At 44.2% G+C, this 21,536-nt stretch overlaps 1 protein-coding gene across 14 annotated transcripts in view; it reads left to right on the top strand.

The window, feature by feature from the left end:
* Nucleotides 1-21,536, top strand: part of HDAC4 (histone deacetylase 4) — a 267,149-nt gene that overhangs the window by 124,066 nt on the left and 121,547 nt on the right. For 13 of the 14 annotated variants that reach the window (XM_037398255.1, XM_037398254.1, XM_037398252.1 and 10 more), the window contains one exon: nucleotides 18,478-18,722. In XM_037398255.1, the coding sequence (XP_037254152.1) occupies nucleotides 18,478-18,722 (245 nt within the window). Of the gene's footprint in view, nucleotides 1-16,036; nucleotides 16,104-18,477; nucleotides 18,723-21,536 lie in introns of all 14 variants that reach the window. The other variant, XM_037398257.1, reaches the window with a different exon arrangement.

The following is a 21,536-nucleotide window of genomic DNA, read 5'->3' as shown; positions in this document are numbered from 1 at the left end:
ACCTTGAAAGTATTTTCTGGGAGAGAACGCTGAATTTGTGATTTTATTTTAACTTGGAGATAATCTGCCTGTGTCCCCACTTGTGGGGCTCTCCGGGAATGGGTATGGCCATGGTTGCATGCAGGTCGCTACCTGCTGCAGGAGGTGGTGGTGGTGGACAGGCATCTCCCCAGGGTGCTCTCTGTTGAGCATCGGCTGTCCCCAACGCTGGCGCTGACCTTCAGGCTGTCCCACACCAGCCTTACCAGGGGAGCAGGTAATCATACCCTGACCCAGTGCAGGGCTGAGGGGACTCGGAGACAGACACCACTAATGCTTTGTTACCGCTCTCGTACTTGATGATACTTTTTTCCATTAGCCATGAGTATTTACATCGGGATGACACAAAATCAAGCTGCTGCTGGTTATGACATCTTCACAATTGTGTATGACACTAGGGATTTCAGAAACAACACTTTTCTTAAGCATAAATCAAGGCAGATGGTAAAACCAAGTGACCTAAAAAATATAACAAGTTTGCTCACCAGAAATGTACAGTGCAAACAAATGTACTGTCACCTAAAAATACCGAGATGGCATTTCTGACAAAGTGATGATTATACAAGCAAGTCAAAGTTTGGGTAAGGCCAAGAACGAATTTTGCGTCCTCTAAATACACACTGGTGATCAAACTGACTGTAAGGTATTTCAGCCGAATGGTTCTTCCTCCCGGTAACTTTGTTTGCTCGGGTTTATCTAGTTCTGTTTTGTCTGTAAATGACGTTATTCCTGCAGACCACCTAAAATAGCCTCTGCCAGTCTGAAGACCTCCGTGTCTTGTGGAAAACAGCACTGGTTTGTACTCTTTATATTACCCTTCCTTGAAAATGGGGCTCAACAACTTAAGTAACGTGCTACTCTTGTAGCACATTCTGCAAATAGTGGGCTTTTTAAATAGTCCTTTCACGTGTACATCCTTATGTGCTCAGATGTAAGTTAGTTTTGTAGCCTCCCCTTGCAGAACTGCATCCGTCGCTCTGGTCATCCCAGTAACCCAGCTCCTCCGTGCTGGTGGGGAGGGACTGTGCTTAACCCAGATTGCTTCTGCATCCTGCTTAAATCCGGTTGTTTGGCCAGTTATCCCAGCACCAAGGGGGCACGTGTGGTGGGAGCTTCTCAACCCAGCCAGCCACTGAAGACACAAGGGAACAACAGCTCATGCAGCTTCATCCCTCCCCCATTTTCAAGTGTCACTTCTGGACCCCCGAGCACCTCGTGCACAACCTGTGAAGTCTTTAATAAATCTCCCAGGCTCTTCGCAGGGCTGGGGATCAGTAGAGAGGATCTGGAGCTGTCTCATGGTACCCACCAAAGCTGGGCTCTGCAGTTAGAGCCTGCTACCTTGAACAAAGCAAACTTGAGGCAAATCGGCTGTGAAGTGGAAACATGCAAATTAAAGCCAGCTATATCACGGGAGGATTAGGCTGTAGTGATTTAAGACAGCTTTATTTCAGTATGGAAACACTGACGCAGGATTAAATGTACTTTTAAGTTCTGCTTGTTGTCTTCATAGTTGGGGCAGTCTGACGCACAGGCATGCACAGAAATCAGGCTTTTTCTAGACCTTTCTGTATACAAAAAAATGGTAACAATGGCATTTTGGAAAAGCTAAGTGCTGTTCTTTGGGTTGGCTCCTTTGGCTGATCAGCTGGGAGAGCAGAGGGGCTTTCGTAGGCTTTGCGCCCTGTGGGGCACAAGAGCTTTGTGTGGCCTCCAGATGCGGGCTTCTGGCACATCAGGAGACACATGGTCTGGGATTTTCTGGCAACTATACACAAGGGGTCTCTCACAAAATGCCATTAGATCACCTCACCTGGCTTCCTCCCGTGTTTGAAGTTAAACGCCACCCAGAAACATTTAGGTTAGTACCTTGTTTGCCAAAAGGCTGTTGTCTGGCAAGGCAGAGTTGTGAACTGAGAGGGGGAAGATCCACCACTCCTCTTGGTAGTAGTTATGGCCTTTAAGCATCTTGGCAATTAACTTGGCCTCAGTTAAGCTTGCTTCTCACAGCTGAAGGAGAGGCCTTTTACTGCAGCCTTGAAGCTTGTGAGCACCTGACATTTCTGTTTTAGCTGGTGTTCACATCTTGTAACCCAGTGGCTTTGCAGTTTTGGTGGCCTCACCCAGCTGCCGTTCTTCATGGCAGTGTCTTCCCTGCTGTCTTACAGCCACGGTGGTCTTTTCTCTGCAGTCTTCCAGTTCTTCAACAGAGATCTTAGAAACCAGTTACTGGAACCATAAGCTTTTATCAGTGCCATTTAGAAGTAAAATTCCCTTTATGCTCTCTCTCTATTTTTAGGATTTATGAACAAGAATTGCTTTTTTCAGACGATGATGCTCTAAAGAGAGCTAAGCAGTTAGTTTTCACACATGCTGTTTTGTTTTATGAGTATTTCAAATGGTCTGGCTTTCCTTGCAAGGTTGACTTCTTTCTGTAATCTTTTGGGTACACATTTTATTGGATGAATTCTGTGCTGTATAAGAAAAAACCTCACACCTTAAGACCAGAATTTCTTTAAATGACTTAGCACATTGAGATAACAAGACATTAAGGAGAAGTAATTTTATAAAATATTTACTGTAAATGAGAGAAGTTTCTGACTTAGTGTTTCTAGTAATTTGATGTGTTCTAGAAACAAAAACTGATGTTGGTGGCTTTAAACCAGAATGGCACTACAAAGGCAATAGGTACAACTTAATGTTGTACAAAAGAAAAATTAAAAAAGTGATTGTATGCAAATGGTTTTCTAACATTTCATGGAAAACATTTGTTAAGAATGGGCTCATAGACTTGAGGGATGAATCTGTAGAATACACAGTGCATTGTTAAAGTGGCCTAAAAATAAAATGCTATTCATGTAAAATGTGATTTGCTTGATGAAGAAGAAGGGATTAATTCTGTATTGGTATGAAAGAAGAATTTTATCAAAAGAAGGTTTTGGTAGTGATTATCTGTTTAGATTTGGATACCTTCTTTGAAACATTTTTTTGTGTAGGAATATTGAAGCGAATGCAAGAACTGAATGTCCCATTTTCATCATGTTTTAGTTATTGCAGAGTGCTATAAAAAGAGATCCAGAGTCTGAAGACAGACCCTAAGGAGCCATATCATGCCCGTGGTCCTTTGTGCATTCCCTAATCTGAAGAGAGATGGCAGTCTGTTAACTTCCCAGATGCGTTGCTGTTCGGCCTTCACCAGTGAAGGTGCTGAGTTGAGAGTGCATGCAGAAGACTGCTGCCTTCTCCATTTCTCAGACCCAAAGGTGGGCATTTGGGTGCTGTCATGCCGACATAATACTCTGGCAAGGCACAACTCCCACCACTGATGGTTTTGTTTGAAGCAATGGGAAAAGTAATCTAGAAAATGGCTGGCAGCTTGTAAAATCCCTGCTGCTGATTTGGGATTTACCCAGGGTGTGCTTAGTGCTGATCACAGCAGGGACTGAGATTGTGGGGAAAGACTTGACATATCCGAAGTCACTGTGTCGCACTGGTTTTCCTCACCCAGTCCTGCTTTTGTGCCCTTTGCCTCCTGCTTCAGGCTGGTGCCTTCTCTGCTTGTACCCAGCCTTTGCTCCTCTGCCACTCCGGTTTCTCTTTTTTCAAATGGCTGGGGAATTTCATACTAATCCTTCTCCAGACCTTTAAAAAAAAAAGGGGGGGATGTGAAGGGAGACATCAGTGCAAGTTCTGCCTCATGTCAGCCTTGTCCTCCTCCCTGAAGCCTTTTGTCTTCAGCTGAGAAGCATTTCAGGACTGTTGCCGGCTCCAGCCATACATTTCAGTGTCTAGCACAAATGTGGGAGCCCGCTGTGGGGCTTCTGGAAGCAACCCTAATGCAAAAATGACTGTCCGCTGACATTCTTGGGTAGCCTCATTTCTTGGTAATAGCAAGGGGGTGCGTACTATTTCAAGGAAGTGATAGGTGAATAATTTCCATCTCTACCTGTCTCCAGTTACCACTGAATCAACTTCAACCTCCTTAAACTTGCTTTTAAAACCCTTCCTTTTCAGCTTGCCTCCTGTAGCTGTTCCTCAGTTGCCTGTCTGGATGTCGTTTTTATCTCTTCCAGTTTTCTGAAAGCCTTTTGTCCGCATTTCTGTTCTGTAACGAAATGTCCTCTTAAGCCTCGGTCAGCTGAATCACTGAACCCTCTTCAGGTTCTGTCCAAAGTCTTTGTCTTTTTCAGATGCTCTAAGAAGTCAGTCATCGTTGCTTTATTTTCGATAAGGATACGTATAGGATCTCCATCCTTAGATATTTTTAAGTCTCTCACCTTTGGGCTTTTCACAGCATCTTGCTTTTTGTGGAAGAACCAGGCTACAGTCAATCCCTAGGCAGAGAAGTTTGTTGCTTGAACATATCTGGAGCAGAGTTGTAGCCTACCACATAAGTAAGTAGGCATCAGTTTCCCACTATTCAGAAACCCTGTAGTTAAGTCCAGGTTTCACAGTCGGAAGTAGGTGCCCAACAGAAACAAGCCATCTACTTGCTGCTCTTCTGATGTGGAGCTGAAACGTGAATGCAGCAAGGGGCCCACGAGCAGTGCCTGCCTCCCACACCAGGAGGTCCCTGTTCCCAGTCAAGTTCAGCTGTGGGTTCCCAAACTCACTGATGTCTGCCCTGTCCTTCGATCAACCTGACTTACACTAGGTACAACTCTTAAAATTTCATAAATTAGAGTATTTAATTCACTGAGACTGTGCCAGTCTGTATCGTTGGTTTTACCAATTTACTTTTGAAGTTCTTTAGCTGCACGCTGTGATTTGAGTGTTATTTTTGGGGGCAAACGCACTCCCCTGTGGCCCTGTGGTCAGGCTGGGTGCTGCGCAGGAGCTCGCACCGGAATCCAGATCCCTGAGGAGCAAGATATTTTACTCTGCAGGTAGTAGCAGTCAGTAAAGGAGATGCTTTAGTATTCAAGGTTTGTTTTAAGGAAACAACTTACCAGGGGAACCTGATGGGCGAACCCTCCTGAACTTTCTTATATTCCACAGAAGAAAAACAACTCTTTGTGGAAGTGTTTTGACAGAGTCCAAGTTTAGCTACGATGATGTTTGTAATTAATTATTTCAAAACCATGGTAAAAACACCATTTTTGTATGAGCTACAATTAAATGGAGCTTGCTAAAGGACTGACTTGCATTTTTAAGCGACATAAATCAGAATTTCTTTATTCGTTGGAGCAGTGAGGGAAGACTTGTTCACCTCTTGCTTTGGTTGTAGTAGATGTAGTGTAGATGTAATGTAACCCAAATTTTATACAGCTGTGAACGATCTGTCTCCAGCTAGGATGCTGCTCAGTTAGGTAGCTTCCAACAGCAGAGTCAACATAAAGATGACTTTCTAACTTCTGTACCCAGCTGATGCCAGTCTTTTACTTTATGCATGCTGCTGAAGCTCTTGAGAGTGATAGATACCACAGAGAAGGCGATGAAAGTACGATGGAAGCATGAGGGAAGTGGGAACTTGTGTGGGTGTTTGTCCTCGTTCATCCACCCTTGTTTGAAGAAGGGTGAGGGTGTGCTGTTTCTGTGCCGGTGCATCGGAGTGAGGGAACACGGGCTGTCCTCCTTGTCCATCTTCTCTACCAAGCCCTAGAGGGGCACGGGAGTGTCATGGTCATTGCTCTTCAATTGGGGTAGGGCATCTAATATATAATAAGGATGCAGGAGGGGAAAAAGTGGTTGTTTGCGGTTGTTTTAGGCAAAATTTTCTTGTGAGCCTTAGAAAGCATCCATTGTATATTTAATTTTTCCTTATTTGTACACGGTGAGTGTTTGGCAGTGGTGCTCCTTACGCCAGCTGAAGGACAATCTTTGGGGGGGGGGGGGGGGGGGGGGGGGGCGAGATAGCCATCTTGCGCTCCACCATTTGGTTGATGTTGGGAAAGGTGGGAGAGGGCTATTTTAAATGCTTGACCTATGATTTATATAAGCAACGTTTAGCGACGTTCAAGTGTGGTTCTCAGTGGCAGGGACCTTTTAATTGCGGCTGGTTGTGTAAAGAGTTGCATGCATTGGATGGGCAGGCAGCGGTGGCAGTCCTTTCACTGCCTTCTGAAATGCTGCGCAACAGGTCGTTTGTGAAGCTGCTTGACAGACACAGCGGGTGAGCAACCAACTTACATCCTTTAATCAAAAAAAAATTAGAATTTTAATTTTAGAAGCTTGTAGCAGCAAAATACAGTTGTCTTTTTAAAAAAAATGTATTCATTCAGAGAGATGTTTCTTGCTACCCTGTTTTTTACTTAAGAAGGCAAGTTTAGAGTGGGTTTAAAAAAATACTATGCCTTGTAAAAATATATAAATATAATTAAACCTGGATCTTAATCATTGTATTGTTGTGGTTCCGTTATATTAAAACTCATCTGTAGGTCACTCTGGCTCTCCACGTGTGTAAGAAGCAATGCCTGTCCAATACTGATAAAAGAAAATGATATTCCGGTCTTAAAAGGCTGGGGGTATTTTCAGCAGACTGAGTGCTGAGTTTTTGTTCCATATTTAAAAGGCCATGCTGATGTCAGTGGTTTGTGCATAAAAGCCAAGAAAAAGCTTGCTTTGAGTGAGAGTCGCCCCTGGTGTTGGGAAACCTTGTTGTGCATGGAGTACTGCTCGGCTGGGGGATGCAGGGAAAATCCATCGTCCTTTAGGATTTTGGTAATAGCAACAGAAAGACTTACTCTTTCTGTTAGCCCACGTTAACAGTAATGGGCTTCCTTAACAAAACAGTTTTCTAACTATTCTTAGTCCTTTATCAGCCTGCTATATTTAAAAATATATTCACTTTACCTAATGCATCTTGAAAAGTAAGGAAAGGAAAGGAAAAGGTGGGGTTTTTATTATAATCTTAACTCTGAGTGTTTCGTAGTGTTTGCATTAGGGAACTGAAAGGCAACACCTGTGTGTTTTGCAGAAATAAGAAGGTGCTTTGGTGTGATTTCTCTGTGCTGTTGTGGAATGTGAATACTTTGAGGTTGTCTGAATTTCTCTAGAAGACTACGTGTGTTTAACGTTATCTTAAAATAGTGATGGTTTGGGGTTTTTTCCCCCCCTATACATCTTAATAATTTTGAATGGGTAACAAGTAACGTCCTGGGTCCTAATGCAGCCGAGGTACCTGAGTATATAGATTATTTGAAAGCAATAGCCCTGAGAGAGGGGCTACAGAAAGCTGTGGGCTACTTGCCTGTTTGAACACATGCTTCTCTTCTTGGACCAGGGTCTGGGTTTCTAACAAACTGCTGAAAACACTGCAGCCATTGAGCAATCCATGAGATTTTTTGAGAGCCGCTGAACGCTTTCCTTTTACAGTTTACTATTTAGGTGCTGGGTTTGCTGCTTTGACTTTTTTTTTTTTCTTTTTTCTTTTTCATGATGGAGGAAATTGCATTGCACATTTTTGGGCTTATCCATACAGTTGGGGGTCCATTGACTGGTGACAGAAATGAGTTTACTAGCCTGTTCTTAATAACCATTTATTTGTTGTTTGAAATGAGCAGAATATGTCTTTTTAGTAAAATTACGGCATATACTATGAAACAGGTAATTTCTAAGAATTTTGTTTTGCCTTCTCTTTTGATCTTGGGGAGTTAACATAGCATGGCTTAATTTCAAAATAAATCGGGAAGTTAGATCTTGAGCTGTTTGTTAGAGCTCCCGTTCTGGTGGTGTCACCAGCTGCTGATCCCAGTGACTGCTGCGCCGCCTCTGCTCCGCCGCGCAGCTTTCCTTGGTGGTGCCCAGACCTGCCTTCAGCAACGTTTGTGCTGCTGCTTTTTCTCCTTTGTAACGATAACGATTCCCTTCCCTCCATAACGATTTCCCTTCCCTCACCTCGCAAGCTGGTAGGACGCGGCAGGCGCGGGAGAGCAGGGGCTGGCCGTGGGTTCTCTGTGTGGTTTTGGCAGAGGACCAGCCTTCCCTCTCAGCAGCAGATAGGTGACTTTGATCTCCCAGCTCCTCTCGATGTCTTTAGGAAGCTGACAGCATTTCCTCATAGCCATAACTCCTTTTATCACACAACTCTTTCAAACGGCCTGGCTGTTCACCAGCTGGCACCATCTCTACTTGCAAGCGAACCTTCACTTCAGTTCTCATCACATCATCTTGCCCACTCTGCCCCGGGATCCCCTCTGTCTACGTGAATGGCACCACTGTGCTCTGACAGGAGTTATAATGGGAAAACAATTCTTCCTTGATCCACCCAAGCGAGGAGATGCGATGTCTGCTCTCGTCCTGAAAGTTCACGGTTTTAACTCTTGGCTCTCCTGCTCTGTCACTAGTTTGTCTGCTCGCTTTTGTATTCTTGCCGATGTAGGGGCCACCACTTTGCAGGCTCCAGAGGGAACCCTGCAAGAACGTCCAGGTATTTGTATAACCCCACATTTGCTGTGTATCCCTCAAACTCACCCATGCCTATCTAGCTGGGTAGATTTTCTACTTTGTTTTCCTCCTGGGGAGTTTTTTATGTGCAATCTCAGGACAGGATGAGACTTGCAGGATCCTGCTCCATCTCCTCCACGTTGAATTCTCTTCTCTAAAGTATCACTTTCCCTTGAAGGAAGTTCATAGGGAGACTAGAGAGAAGCATATGAGAAACCCATGTAGATTTCTCCCTTCAGAAGTGTATCAGAGCTTCCTTCAACCTGCCTTTTTGTCTTGGGTATCTGGTAAGGTGAGGAGTTTTTTGTGCCCACAGTGAGACAGATGGATCAAAAAGGTTCAATTGCCAGATAATGCTTGAAACAAGGAGGCAGGTGAAATTATATTCCCTGGGATGCCTTTTAAGAAGGGATATATACTTTTTGTTTTGTTTTCTGGTGTTTATTTATTTAGATGCTTTTTCCTCTGGAAACTCATAGGGGTTTTGGTTGTCTACCTCCCAGCATGCAAGGAAAGGCTTACCACAATTGTATGAAGTTTAAAGTAAGTAGTAGTCCAAGCTGACTCTGTTGATGCCATGATCTTTAATTTCACTAAAAGCACTGGCATCATCCAAGATGCTCATTTGTTAAAGATGTTGTTGATTAAAACAAGACGATGGAGTAGGATAATGATTGAAAACGAGGTGGTGGAACATGAATGTCTCCCTTTGGAGCTTCTCTATCCTGCACAGGCTCATCTGTTGGATACGTCTGTGCAATCAAGGTTTTCTTCCTGGCTTTCTCAATATGTGCTGTGCCATGAACAATTCACATTCTCATGAAGGACTTGTGTGTTTGGCGCTGCCCTGTGTTATTTGTGAAGTGTTTGGCTTTGCTGCTGCAGCAGGAATCCTGCTGAAGGTGCTCAGGAGATCAGGGTGCTGCTGTGGCCCCCAGTCAAGAGTGCTGAAGTCATTTGCCATGCTTTAGATGGGACCGTCAGAAAAGCAGCTGGCTTGTAAGATCCACGTATTTAGCCAAGGAAGTTTACGTTTTTCCAAACTCTGATACACTGCTCTGAGGCTGTGAACAGGAATACACTACAAAATACTGTTTTCTGTCTGATGTTGATGTAGTTTGGTGTTTTTTCCTTTTCTTCAAGGAAAGAGACATTTTTAAATGTTTTAAATCTAAGATGGAAAAAGTAGAATAACTGACTTGCTCTTCAAGTTTTGGTTTCTTATAATGAATAAAATTTGTATGTAGGTTTCCAATAAATGCTAATGAGATCTTTTCAGGGAAAGTATTAGGATCAAAAAATCTGGTTATAGAAATCCAGAATCACTGCGCCCTTATCGTGTCTTCAGGTCTCAGTAGTAATCAGCAAAAAGTTTCTTTGCAATGAATGAGTGAGTGACATTTAAAGCTCCATCTGTTGCCTACGGTGCAGTGCCTCACAGTGTGTTTCAATGGGTGATGCGATGATTAATTTTGGTTCCCATTCATGCCGCATGAAATATTCTCATAGCGGGGAATGACTCCAGCCCTTGCTGAACTGCAGCATGTGTGGTGCTTGTAGGAAACCTCAGCTGCTGTTTACTCCTAGCTTGTGTGCCGAGAAAGGATCCAGGCTGCGTTTGCATTCACCCACGCAGCTCTGTAGCAAGCTATGAAAAATACCGGCGACTGCGGTGTACTGACCTGCCTGCTTGTGAGGGATGGCTCCATCGCCAGCGCTGCTGCAGCTTGCTTTTCTTCACAGACTTGTGAACAGAGGACTGGCTTGTCCCTGTAAGTGAGGACTACCTTCTGATCTCCGAGTGAAATACTACGGGTCTGACTCCTGCACCTCGCTGTCCTTCAGGCTAGCTGCACTGTGATGCTTAAACTTGTTGCGTAATTTTAGCCCAAAATAAACACCCTTGGGATCCTGGTCCTTGCCTTTGGGAGAGTAGAGGTAAGAGTTAAGTAAAGAGGAGATAATGAAGTCCTCCCTGCTGCCCTGCAGCACCCCGCTTTTTCCAGCTCTGCACATCATCTTTTCTTTTGCCCTGGTATGGTACAGATTCGCGGGGGAGTGTGGCAGGACCATGTCTTCATCCTGTCCCCATACGATGCTTGTGATGTGCTGCAGAGGATGTTGGTGTCCTGGGTGCTGCCCTACCAAGACCTCCTGCTCCCGCTGCCTGTGCGGGATCCTGGGCAAGTTTTGGGGCTCCTCTAGCACAGCCTGGTGAAATCTTTTCTAGAGAATAAGCTGAATATACAGGGTAACGTGGGTTGTTTTTCCCTTTGCCTATTAATTTCTGCTTATATTTAGGGCATGTAGCATGCTGTAGATTAAAACCGACTAAATGTCAGGCGTTCCGAGGCTGCTGTGCCATGTCTTCGCCCGCTTTGTTCCGCTTTACACACAAAATATGCTTCTTTTATCCTGGCACTGCAGTCAGATACTGCAGTAGCTTGTTTCTATTAATAGCTCTGATCTCACCATCGCTGAGTGTTTTGGTGAGTTTTGACATTTTCGGAAGTGGAAGCCCTGCTGGAAAAAGAGTGCCTTGGCTGCCCAGCCACGGTGCCGGCTGGCAGAGGGGATGCCAGCACCCCTGCCCGCTGCTGCCAGCACTGCACGGGCAGAGCAGGCAGATCGCGGTGGGGATGACGATGACTTGATTCATAATAATCTAGCAACTAGCTCAAATTAACGCAAGTCTTTCTTTCAGAATAAATCACCGCAAACGCTCCCTCGGCCGTGCTTGGAGCGAGCAGTTGCATCTTGCCTCCTTTCGAGGCTGATTTCAAGCAAAATGAAGGCGGTGGGTTTTAGAAATGGCGTTTCGAGGCTTTGAAGCCTGCCTGCACTGTGCTCCTGTCATGCCGAAGTCATTGCTGCTGGCAACGACCTGGCATTTGAAGGCTTTGCAAAATATAGGATTAAAAAAAAAATAAAAAAATTAAAGCTGTTGCCAGACAGCAAGGGCAGCCCCCAGGAAATAAAGTTTGTGGAATGAACACATGATTTTTGCTTCTGCCCAGGGATGAAAGGAGCTGAAAATCATGCTTAGAGGGGGAGATCTGTGCACACATTTGCTCGGTGTCCTGCAGTTTGTGCTGTGCTGGGATGGCACTGGTTCAGTGGGGCAGGATGGGGCTGTCTCCAGCGGCAGCAGCCGAGAGCTTGGGGTTGCTGAGCACAGGCTCTTGCTTTCAGATTTATTTTTTTGTGTGTACTCAAAGGCTGATGTGCTGCTATTGGCAGAATCTGTCTGGAGGGCAACGCTTGCACACCAGTAATTAGAAAGCGAACTCATTAGTTAGAAATAAAGCCCAAGCGCGGAGAGGGGGGAGAAGCTGAGTCAATGGTTTCTGGAAAGCGCTGGCCAGGGACGTTCAGCCACAGCCGTCCAGAGGAGCATCCCTTCCCTGGTGTGTGGCGATTTGGAAAGGCACCAGGGACTATGGAGTTACTGTAGGAGCCGAAATGCTCTTTTATCGGGTTTTTGTGCACTCTGCCTCCTAAGCTTGCTCTGTCACAGACACCTGGTGGTATGTCAGTACTTTATATACTACTGGGGCTGCCGGGAGGGTCCTGCTTTTCTTCCTCCAGCTTTGACCAGACACTCATCCCCAGGTTTTGCAGCAGATTTGAGGAGGGTGATGCGATTTCTCCCTTCAAGCCAAAGGGAATTGCCGAGTAAAGAGGAGCAGGGCGGCTGGGAAGGAGCTGTGCAAATTCAGTGGGACTCGCTCTGTGCCGGAGAGAGGGAGGTGTCAGGGAAAATGTTTCATGCACTCACCATTTGAAGGTGATGTATTTCAAATGTGAGAGGCAGTTTTCTGGGCTGCCTAAATTTAAACAAAAAACAAACCAGAAAAAGAAAAAAAAGATTCTTTCTGGAAAAAAGCATTTGATTTTTAAAAGAAGCTACTTTGAGAAGTATTTCTAAAGTTCACCTTAAGTAAAGGTTACGCTGAAACAAGATCTGAATTTAAATCTTTGCTTCAAATATCCCATGTCTGTCTGGTACTGAAGTTTTGTTTTAACATCATTTTAGTGTGTTTTCAGGACTCAGTCCTGCTACGTTTTCTTCCTTTAAGGACTTGCATGAAAATGCTATATCAGAGAAGGGGAAGTAAATCACTGTTAGTTTTATTTAACTATGTATGCAGATATTTAAGTAGTGTCACTTTCCCTTAATCCCTTCCAAAATGCTCAGTACTTGTGTGGAAGTTGTTTTTCATTTTAGAGCGTGGAAGATATTCAGCATATGACTTCTCTGATAATGTGTTTATCTGCAGCCTTTATGTGAAATGATTTTAATGTCAAACACTTTTTGGAGGAAATGCACCCTCGATTTCAGGTTTACAGCAGGTATGTTTAACAACTTAAATGTGTTTAAGATAACTTCCATTCAGCAGTGTTATGGGCAAGCTGCGAGATGCTGAATTTACAATCTCAACCACAAGGCCGCTCTGTGCCGGCAATCAATGGGGACTAGAATGATTTTAGGTCTTAATTAACATACAACATACAGGCAGTCTTTGATGCATAGCCATGTTTCATTTATTTTGGGAGGGAAAAACCAGCAGAGTGTTTCTAACTTGGTATAAAACTAAAAAAAAACCTAATCTGTGCATGCCTAGGTAAAAAAAAAAAAATATCCTCCTGTTTTCTCCTTCTGTTCCTACAGGGAGGGAAAAAGCAGGGAGAACATGAGATAGTTTATTATTCATAATCGCGATCTTGTCTTCTAATTCATGAGTTTGGCATTTCTCATTAGAAGTCTGAATATAGTCTTTGTGTTTTGCTAACGTCATGAATCTGATTGTATTAATATGTTCTCAAGGCAGAACCTATAAAAGCAATTTTCTAGTCTACCATAAAATATTCATAAGAATACAGGCTTTTTTGTTTTGATGATGTGTTCATTAAGCAGAGAAGGTTTTATTGTTTTCGGGAGGGCTCTGTAGGTCAGAAGCACATGCCGCTTCTGTGGGCAACTCATGGCATTTCAAATAGGGGGTTTTTTTGAGACTGAAATAGTAAGAGCCAGGGATGACGCAGCCTCCGCCGAGACTGAATGGGAATTGTGGTCGCGATCTCTGCAGCTGGCGCCCTGTGCCCGCACATTGGGTGTTTCAGGGGCATGAGTCCCGTTGGGTGGGAAATGGGAGGTTCGTCAAGTTTTCTCAGGACCGTTACCCACCACGGTGCAAGTTAAGGCTCTTACGAGGAGTCATTTATCACAAGCAGTAATGGTCGCAGGTAGTGGTGTGTTCCTTCTGGCTGAAGTTGGATTTATTTTAACATGTTGTAAAGCTTTTACTTTCTGCTTTTAGAAAACACGGTGTTTGGATCATAAAAGGTGCATGTAGGAAAACACAGGCAGATTTCAAGGAAAATTGCATTTAGCCTAAAGAGCATTGACAAATTCAGTGAGCGATATTGAAGATAAGCAGATTTACATAGAGACCGGGTGAGCGGGAGAGAGTGACTGCTGCCTCTGTACCAGTAACGCTGACCTTTAGTCCACATGTATAAAAGATGGGAGATGTTATTGCCAGGTGCTCAGAAATCTTTGGCTGGACATAAAAATAGTCAATGCATTTAAAAGGCTTGTGATTCACAGAGCCCGCTGCGCTGTTTAGTTTACTGACTCATTGGATTTGATCCTCTAGGATTAACTGTTTCAAGCTTTCCTGGAGCCTTGGGGACTATAAAGTTGCATTAAATCATACTCAAGACTATCTTTGGGGAGTTTTGGAGCTCTGGGGGATTTGTCTATAAATTTGGGAAGAGGAGGAGTAATAGATTTCCAGCAACTCAGTGCTCGTGTCCATGTCCAGCACTTGCCTGGGTAACATTTCCACGTGGATTCCGTGCATTGCTGGTGGTCAGGTGTGTCTGCGTCCTTAGGTTGAAGTGAACACTAGGGGTTTGATTTGGTGGGGTAGGACCGAGCAGAGTTGTGCAGATCTGTTTCCGCTTCTTTTAAAGGTGGAACTAATTAGTGCTGGAAAGCTGCTGCCCCTGGTGAAATCTTGTGGCCGTCCATGGAGTTCCCCTAGATTTGCCACCCAATAAAATTGCTGCTATTCCACGAATAGTTACTGTGCATATTTCGTAACATACGGTGATTACATTAGTAATGCTCAGGTTATAATATCCATTTGCAGAAGGTTAAAATGGAATTTTGATAGCCATGTTGCATCATATTCTTGAAGGTGGATTGCTTTTTGTGGGCTTTTTTGTTTGTTTTGTACAAATACCTGTTAGTACACATTAGGACTTTCTTTTGTTCTCCCTCTCTCGCTCTCCCCCCTCATTTTCCATATACATCCAGCATAGTAAGGGGATTTTTGCTGACGTGGAAACTCTACTCTCTTACTTTTCCAGGACATGTCCCATTTCCCACAGTCTTTGGGACACCTGATGGGTTTGGACTGCCTCCTTTGCCCCATATATCGTGCTGCTAGGGCCGGTACCTTATAGATACAGGGCCCTTATGGGATTGCCTGAGCGTGAGCAGTACTGGAGGAATCCAAAATGGTCTGTCACTCTGAAATCATGGCAAACCTGGATCTAATTTAAAGCGTTGCATCTAAGTTGAGAAGGTTCTGAAGCAATAGTCTGTGAAATGAGAGAGCCTCCACAGGGCTGGTTTCAAGCTGTCAGCTCCCACTCGCGTGCGGGGAAAACAGATGAAGAGTTTTTTCTGTGTGAGTGGCTGCAGCAGTTGCCATAGGGATGCTCTGTGGGCAGGAATGGGAAGGGGCTGACCACGGTACCAACCACGTAGGAAAGCACCGTCCGTTACCAAGGAAGGTTTAGGAGCATGTTGCTTGGAGTGTTGAATGCTTATCTATAGGCAAGAGCGTGGTGTTTTCCCTGAAATCCCTGGCTGTGGCTTGGCGATCTGTGGCAAGACATCCCAGCTCTGGTCCTGCGGAGGAGAGAAGGGAGTGGAGAAAAGGCCACAGGAAGGAAAACAATAGGGAAGTGGAGGGAAGAGCTTGTGGGCTGAAAAATAGCAACACTTCCAGTAATGTGACCTTTTGCAGAAAATGTTTCCATTTAAAAAAAAAAAAAAAAAAAAAAAAAGTCTCCTCCTCCCTGGCATAAGCTGAGCGTAGGGAGGGGGAAGCATGCTGCACTTCCACACGTATTGTGCTCCTGCAACCCTGCTGCCTGCTTTGGGGGGTCGTATGTGATGGAGCCAGTGATGGGGAGCGGGAGGTGGCCCCTGCACCGTGTGGGTGCAGGCAGGACTTGCCCGCAGGGTGTTTGGGCAGGAGGGACAGTGTGGCAGGGCACCAGGTGTCTGCTGAGGTCCTGGGTGGGTGGGTGGGTGGCATTGCTTTCCCAGCCTCACAGTGCCTGGGCACCGGGGCTTTCCAGAGGAACAACCAACTGTGGGGCACACAAAACCATGGTCTCTCTTCTCCAGAAAGGTTAAGAAACTCAACTCAGATCTCTCAGCTCAGAGACAGTTACTCTCTGTAACGCTCTCTCCCCTCTTTTTTGCATCTTTATTTTCAAATAAAAGCAATGATTATTTTTTTTACCGTGCTTTCGATTTCCTACACTAAGCTGTATTTCTTTACTAAACAATATTTCTCTGCTTTTGAAGAAGTGATGATGTTCTCCCTGAAATTGGTCTTGTGGAGACTGAGCAAAATTTCTACATTCATCTCTTGGTATGTGATAGTTTATTTTTTCTCCTTTCCACCCCCCCACCCCGTTTGTTTTCCCTCTTGAGCTCCAGCAGCTTTGGCCTGGCTGTGCTTTTTAAAACCCCACCACTTTGCCCAACATCCCCCTTTCCAAGGAGCCACTGTCTAGGATGGAGTTGCCTTTCCAGTGGTCCCTGTCCCTGCACTGTGTCTTTGCCCTTGGCAGCCGGGCAAAACACCCCAGATTTTTCTGAATTACTCCTCTATACATTTTAATTTTATTTTTCTGTGCACCTGTGCTTTATGTAGCTTCAGATTTTACCAGCATCAGCTTTTTATGCATTTCTCAGTTACTGCCAAAGAAATAAATGGATAGCATTTGGGGAGAACCCTATTAAAACTGTTTCTCTGAGGTTGATGATGCTAATGTCCTGACAGAGGTTAGGCATGGGCATTTGCTGGGTATCGTGCTCAGAGCTCCGGGCAATGGCACAGAAGGGAGACAGTGAAGTGGCTTGTGTGAGCAGGGCTGCGTGCCGCGCTCGGTGCAGGATCCTCGTTTATTTCTAACAATTACAGTTGATTCCAGGTGACCTCTGAGGACACGCTGCTTGGAAGGACTCTGCACTCCTCTCTCACATCCTTGAGGAGGTGGCTGAAATCAGACCTAGGGTTTAATGATCAGGCTTGAAGTGAAATATGAGTTTAATTTTGTATAAAATGAAAGTTCCTTTTCAAGTACTGTTTTCATGGGCAACATATAGGTGCTAAAAGCTGGCAGTGCATCTTAGTAAAACTTTTCCTTAAGCCTTTTACAGTTCCTAAATGTTTTCCATGCTTTTTCCTTTTGAATTGGGAGTTTATTTCACCAGCTACTTAATTTGTAGGCAGGGAGAAATCAGCTTTTGTGTAGTAATACTGCCTTTACCTTTGCTTTGGAAGGATGTCTGTTCTGCTGGGGCTGGCCTCATGGTACCTATGGTTTTGTATAGCACAGCATCTCTACCCCCGTGAGATCTCATAGCCTTCCCCAGGCGTGCGCAGGAGCTGCAGGCTCCTGGGCAAAGCCCGGGTAACTCTTTCAGGTGGAGTAGATGTCATAGCAGATGTGATCCAGCTTCGGTGATGCTACTGATGCTCCCTCCAACCTTGCACAAACATATCTTAAATATTAAAAAATAAAATGCTAGATAAAATAAAAACCTCAGTCAACCAAGGAAAAAACCCACAATCTTTATTTTCCAGTTTTTTTGAATGTCAATGTTTTTGAAGGATTAGCCTTTTTCATTCTACAGATGATGATCATTCAAAAGTACGGGAAGAGTTACTTGAGTGATTGCCTTGTAGAGAGACGCATTGAATGTGGCAAATGTATGGAGTACGTGTGAAACGCAGAACTGTCATTCAGGTGGAATTTAGAATTTTTTAGTCATTCATGAGATGGCAGAAATTCTTTTTTTTTCATGGAAACAAGCTGAGTTCAGTTATTGCAGAAGTATTTTTTGTAGTTGTCTGCTGCTGCCCTGTTTTACGACAAGCCTCTTGTCTTCAGGGTTATGCTTTTTCTGTAGGCAAAGAACTGATCTTTACCATACAGATAATCAAGGTGATAGTTTTCCCTTTTTTCTTCCTGTAGCATACATCTCTTGGTACACGTACTGTCTGTGTCTGCCTTAGTTTTGGTTGTGCTCCAGGTTTGTCCCACTTGGTGTTTGAGTGACAGGCAAGTCTTTGCATAGTCACCATTGGGGCACCTGCTTCCTATCACTGCCTGCTCTGCTCTGCATCTGCTGCCTGTGAGACCCGTTGGCACCTTTCTGGTGGCTGCAGTGCGTAAGTCTAGTCTGTCACCAAAGCACTTAACAATTTTTCCTAGATGCTTCATTACCCGTTAGCTTTTGGCTAAGCTTCTTTCCAGAACTGGTTATAAAGGGTACTGCACATAGTGTTTTTCTGCATAAATTTCTTAAATTTGAGACCCTTGTGTTCCTGACCACAGGAGTCAGTTGATCCATTGTAAGTCAAGACTGATCCTTTCTGTGAAGTCTTAGATTAATCTTTATCCTTCTTATTTCAAGTGATGCTAGAAGTGTGGAACAGAGGTGTACATTTTGAACACATATACATAGAATGGTATGAACGGTATCAAGGAGGGTGATGTTGAAGTCCTTTGCTTTTAGAAAGCACACATTTATAGGAGATGGTGGCTGGAGGAAAACTTCTTGAACTCTGAACTCCTGTCATGCTTTTTTATCATTTAAAAAAATGGTGCAAGTTTAATGGTGGTGTTCTTGATTCAGTCCATGGTTCCTCAAGGTCTTTGCTGGGCACAGTATGAGACTTAGATCCCTGTGTGAAGGGGAAATACACTTATCGCTCCTCTTGTGTTTTCACATAGTTGATGTGACCACAGCACTGCCCTTGCAAGTTGCACCGACTTCAGTCCCAATGGATCTGCGCTTGGACCACCAGTTTTCCATGCCTGTGACGGAGCCGACACTGCGGGAACAGCAACTGCAGCAGGAGCTCCTGGCACTGAAGCAAAAACAGCAGATCCAGAGACAGATCCTCATCGCTGAGTTCCAGCGGCAGCACGAGCAGCTCTCCCGGCAGCACGAGGCCCAGCTGCATGAGCACATCAAAGTAAGTGATGGGCAGCCCTGTGCTGGGTGGCGTGTGAAAGCATCTCCTCACAAGGAGGAGATGCACAGACTAATTTATTTTGGGGCTAGAGATACTGTGGTGGACTTGGTAACTCCTGTTTAGAGAATGGTCTTTTGTAAAGGGATGCGAGCACCCAGATGTAAAAGGGGGATAGAGTGGAGGAGAGGAAGCAAGGTAAACTGCTGTCATGTTAAATGTTATCCACCTGTCTGCATATATTCAGAAGTCCTGTGCCTCACTGCCAACAGGTGGCTTGATTTCCCTGGATTTGGGAAATTTCAGTAGAATTTAACCCAATGGGAGGGCTTTTAGGTCACGTGTTACTAATATCACATCTTTGGGAGTAGAATATAAACGTGCTGGGCATATGCCATTGGTGCAAGGTGCAAACCAAATGTTTGGACCCTAGTGTCTCCGCAGGTGTCGCGGGTGCGGGTATGTCTGCACACCATGAGATTTTTTCAGAGTTGCACAGTGCAAGTTAGGCACCGGCCGGGTGCTGTGCACGGCTCCGTCGCACGGGATGGAGAGTAAACTTAATGCGCAGGATAAGTAGGAAGTACAGTTTAGAAGATGGCTGTTGCATAGTGAAAATGTTAGACATTATATAAATATTTCACAGTGATAGACTATTGCTATGGTAACATAAGCTTTCAGAATTGCTAATATGCTCTCTTTTCAAAGGGGGATTAGCGCTGCACATGGTAAATAGCGTTAATGTAATATTAAAAAGCAACCTCAATTCAACCTTATATAACTTTCATTTTAATACAAAATACATGTCAGAGTGGGGAAGACAGGATTAAAAGTTAATGGTGTATTATTTACAGACTTTTCAAACACAGATATGAGCCTCGGTTTGTAAGAACAGTTACTGTTTGAAGACTGATTAACAGCAAATGCCTGTGTCCTTAGTGGGCCCTCTGCGTTCTCTTCAGGACAAAGGCGTGGGGAGATGTACGTGTGTAAACACACTTAGATATACACTCATATGTGTGTATACATTATAAGTGTACATATGCGCCTGTATGCATGTAGTTACGTAAGCATACACACGTGTCTGTATGTACGTGTTCATGCACAAACAGTATAAGAACTGTGATGGCATCTGTGGTTCACGTAGCACGTTCAAGAAGAAAGAATGGGAAGTTTCTGTGACAAATGTTTCCATTATTTCCTTGTAATTACTTGTGCATTTGGGTATTTGTCTATCAAAAACAAGAAAGGGTCATTCAGATTTAATGGACAAGCTCAAAGCACTGATGATAGGAAAATATTTGCTCTCATTTATGTTAAAGCTATGACCGATTCTGGTAAAAGTCTGCATTAGAAGGAAGTAGAGATCTGATTTTGAGAAGCCAGTTAGCACAGTATATCTAAACCATTAGGTAATTAAGTTCTTCCTTGAATGTTTAAGCGTGGCTAGATGAAAAACTTAAAATAGGAATGATACAATCCTGTATGAAAAGAATGACCTGCAAGGTGATCTCCAATAGGAGGAAGTGTGTCATTGTGACCAGAATTGCTTTAAAAATAAAACAGCACATTATTGACATAAACCACGTGCTATCTCACAAAGAAAATAAACCTAAAACCATACACCGACATGTAATTATGATGCACTTTCTTTGTGAAAACATACTTCTTGCATTTTTGTTCATAAGGCAGCCAACATTTAGGTGGCTTTCAGGTTAAACCAATTTTCAGAAACTGGCAACTTTAAGTCCAGTGACTGTAGGTGCAGAGAAGCTATTATTTTATCCAGAGGACTAAAATTTATGATCTCATATTTGGAAATTGAGCTTTGAGCTGTCCAGCCCCTTTATGGCTCATGAAAAAAGCAAGGAGAGATATTAAAGGGAATAAAAAAAACATTCATCCTGTGTAAGTGAAGCACTAGAACTGTAAAATTTGGTATGGAAATAGTGCTAAATGCAGATGCAGAGCTCTTTTTGGAGAAATTCACGTGTTTTTTAAAAAACAGCTCCTCAGGGTGCCTAGTAAACATCCCATGTGTGCACATACACGCATGCACACCGTGCTGCTCAACACGTGCAAGGGGGGCCTTGCTCTTGCACGTAAATTGGATCAAGGAAATGCTTTCTACTGCTTCTCTCATCTTTTGCTGCCATGGGCAGGGAGAGCACAGCATGCAAACTTGCCTGTTTTGTGAACGGTCTAAGCAGTTGTGCTACTGCTGGGCATGTCTGGCATGGGGATGCGGTCTGTCATCTTTTCTGTTTACGCAAACACTGAATCTTTAGACTAAATACATGAAGGAAACAGCAAACTCTTGACATCCTCTTTGGGAGCTCAAAATAAGTTAGCTTCATTTGATGATTGGCTTATGGCGTCACTGATGAGATTAAGAATTTCATTAGTCTTGTCTCCAAAGTGAGGTGTTCAGTATGCAGCAATAGTTAAGGCTGAGCGATGTAGTGTGAGTCTTCAGCTGGAACTGGTTTGTAGCCCGGGTTTGCGGTATTGTAATGAAGGTGTCGTCTCTCCATCACTTTTACAAACATTCATTCCCAAGTTTCTTCTTCAGGTGGAGGTGAAGTCTCACTTTGGGTAAGAAAAGGCTTGGGGGAACCTACACCAGCCCAGATTTCTGTGGGTTAAGACTGTATGTAATGATTGATGACTAGAGTGGGCTTGCTGTGGACGGTGTCTGCCCGGGCCTCAGCAAAGCCGTTGGTGCAGTCTCCCACAGCATCTCCTGGAGAAAGCGGCCGGGCCGGGCATGCTCTGCGCTGGGTGAGAGCCGGCGTGGCTGAGCCCGCAGTGCCGTGG

Source organism: Falco rusticolus, chromosome 8 (genome assembly GCF_015220075.1).
Source record: "Falco rusticolus isolate bFalRus1 chromosome 8, bFalRus1.pri, whole genome shotgun sequence".
NCBI classification, from domain to species: Eukaryota; Metazoa; Chordata; class Aves; order Falconiformes; family Falconidae; genus Falco; species Falco rusticolus.
The sequence above is the reverse complement of the archived record's forward strand: the minus strand, read 5'-3'. Positions and strand labels throughout refer to the sequence as shown.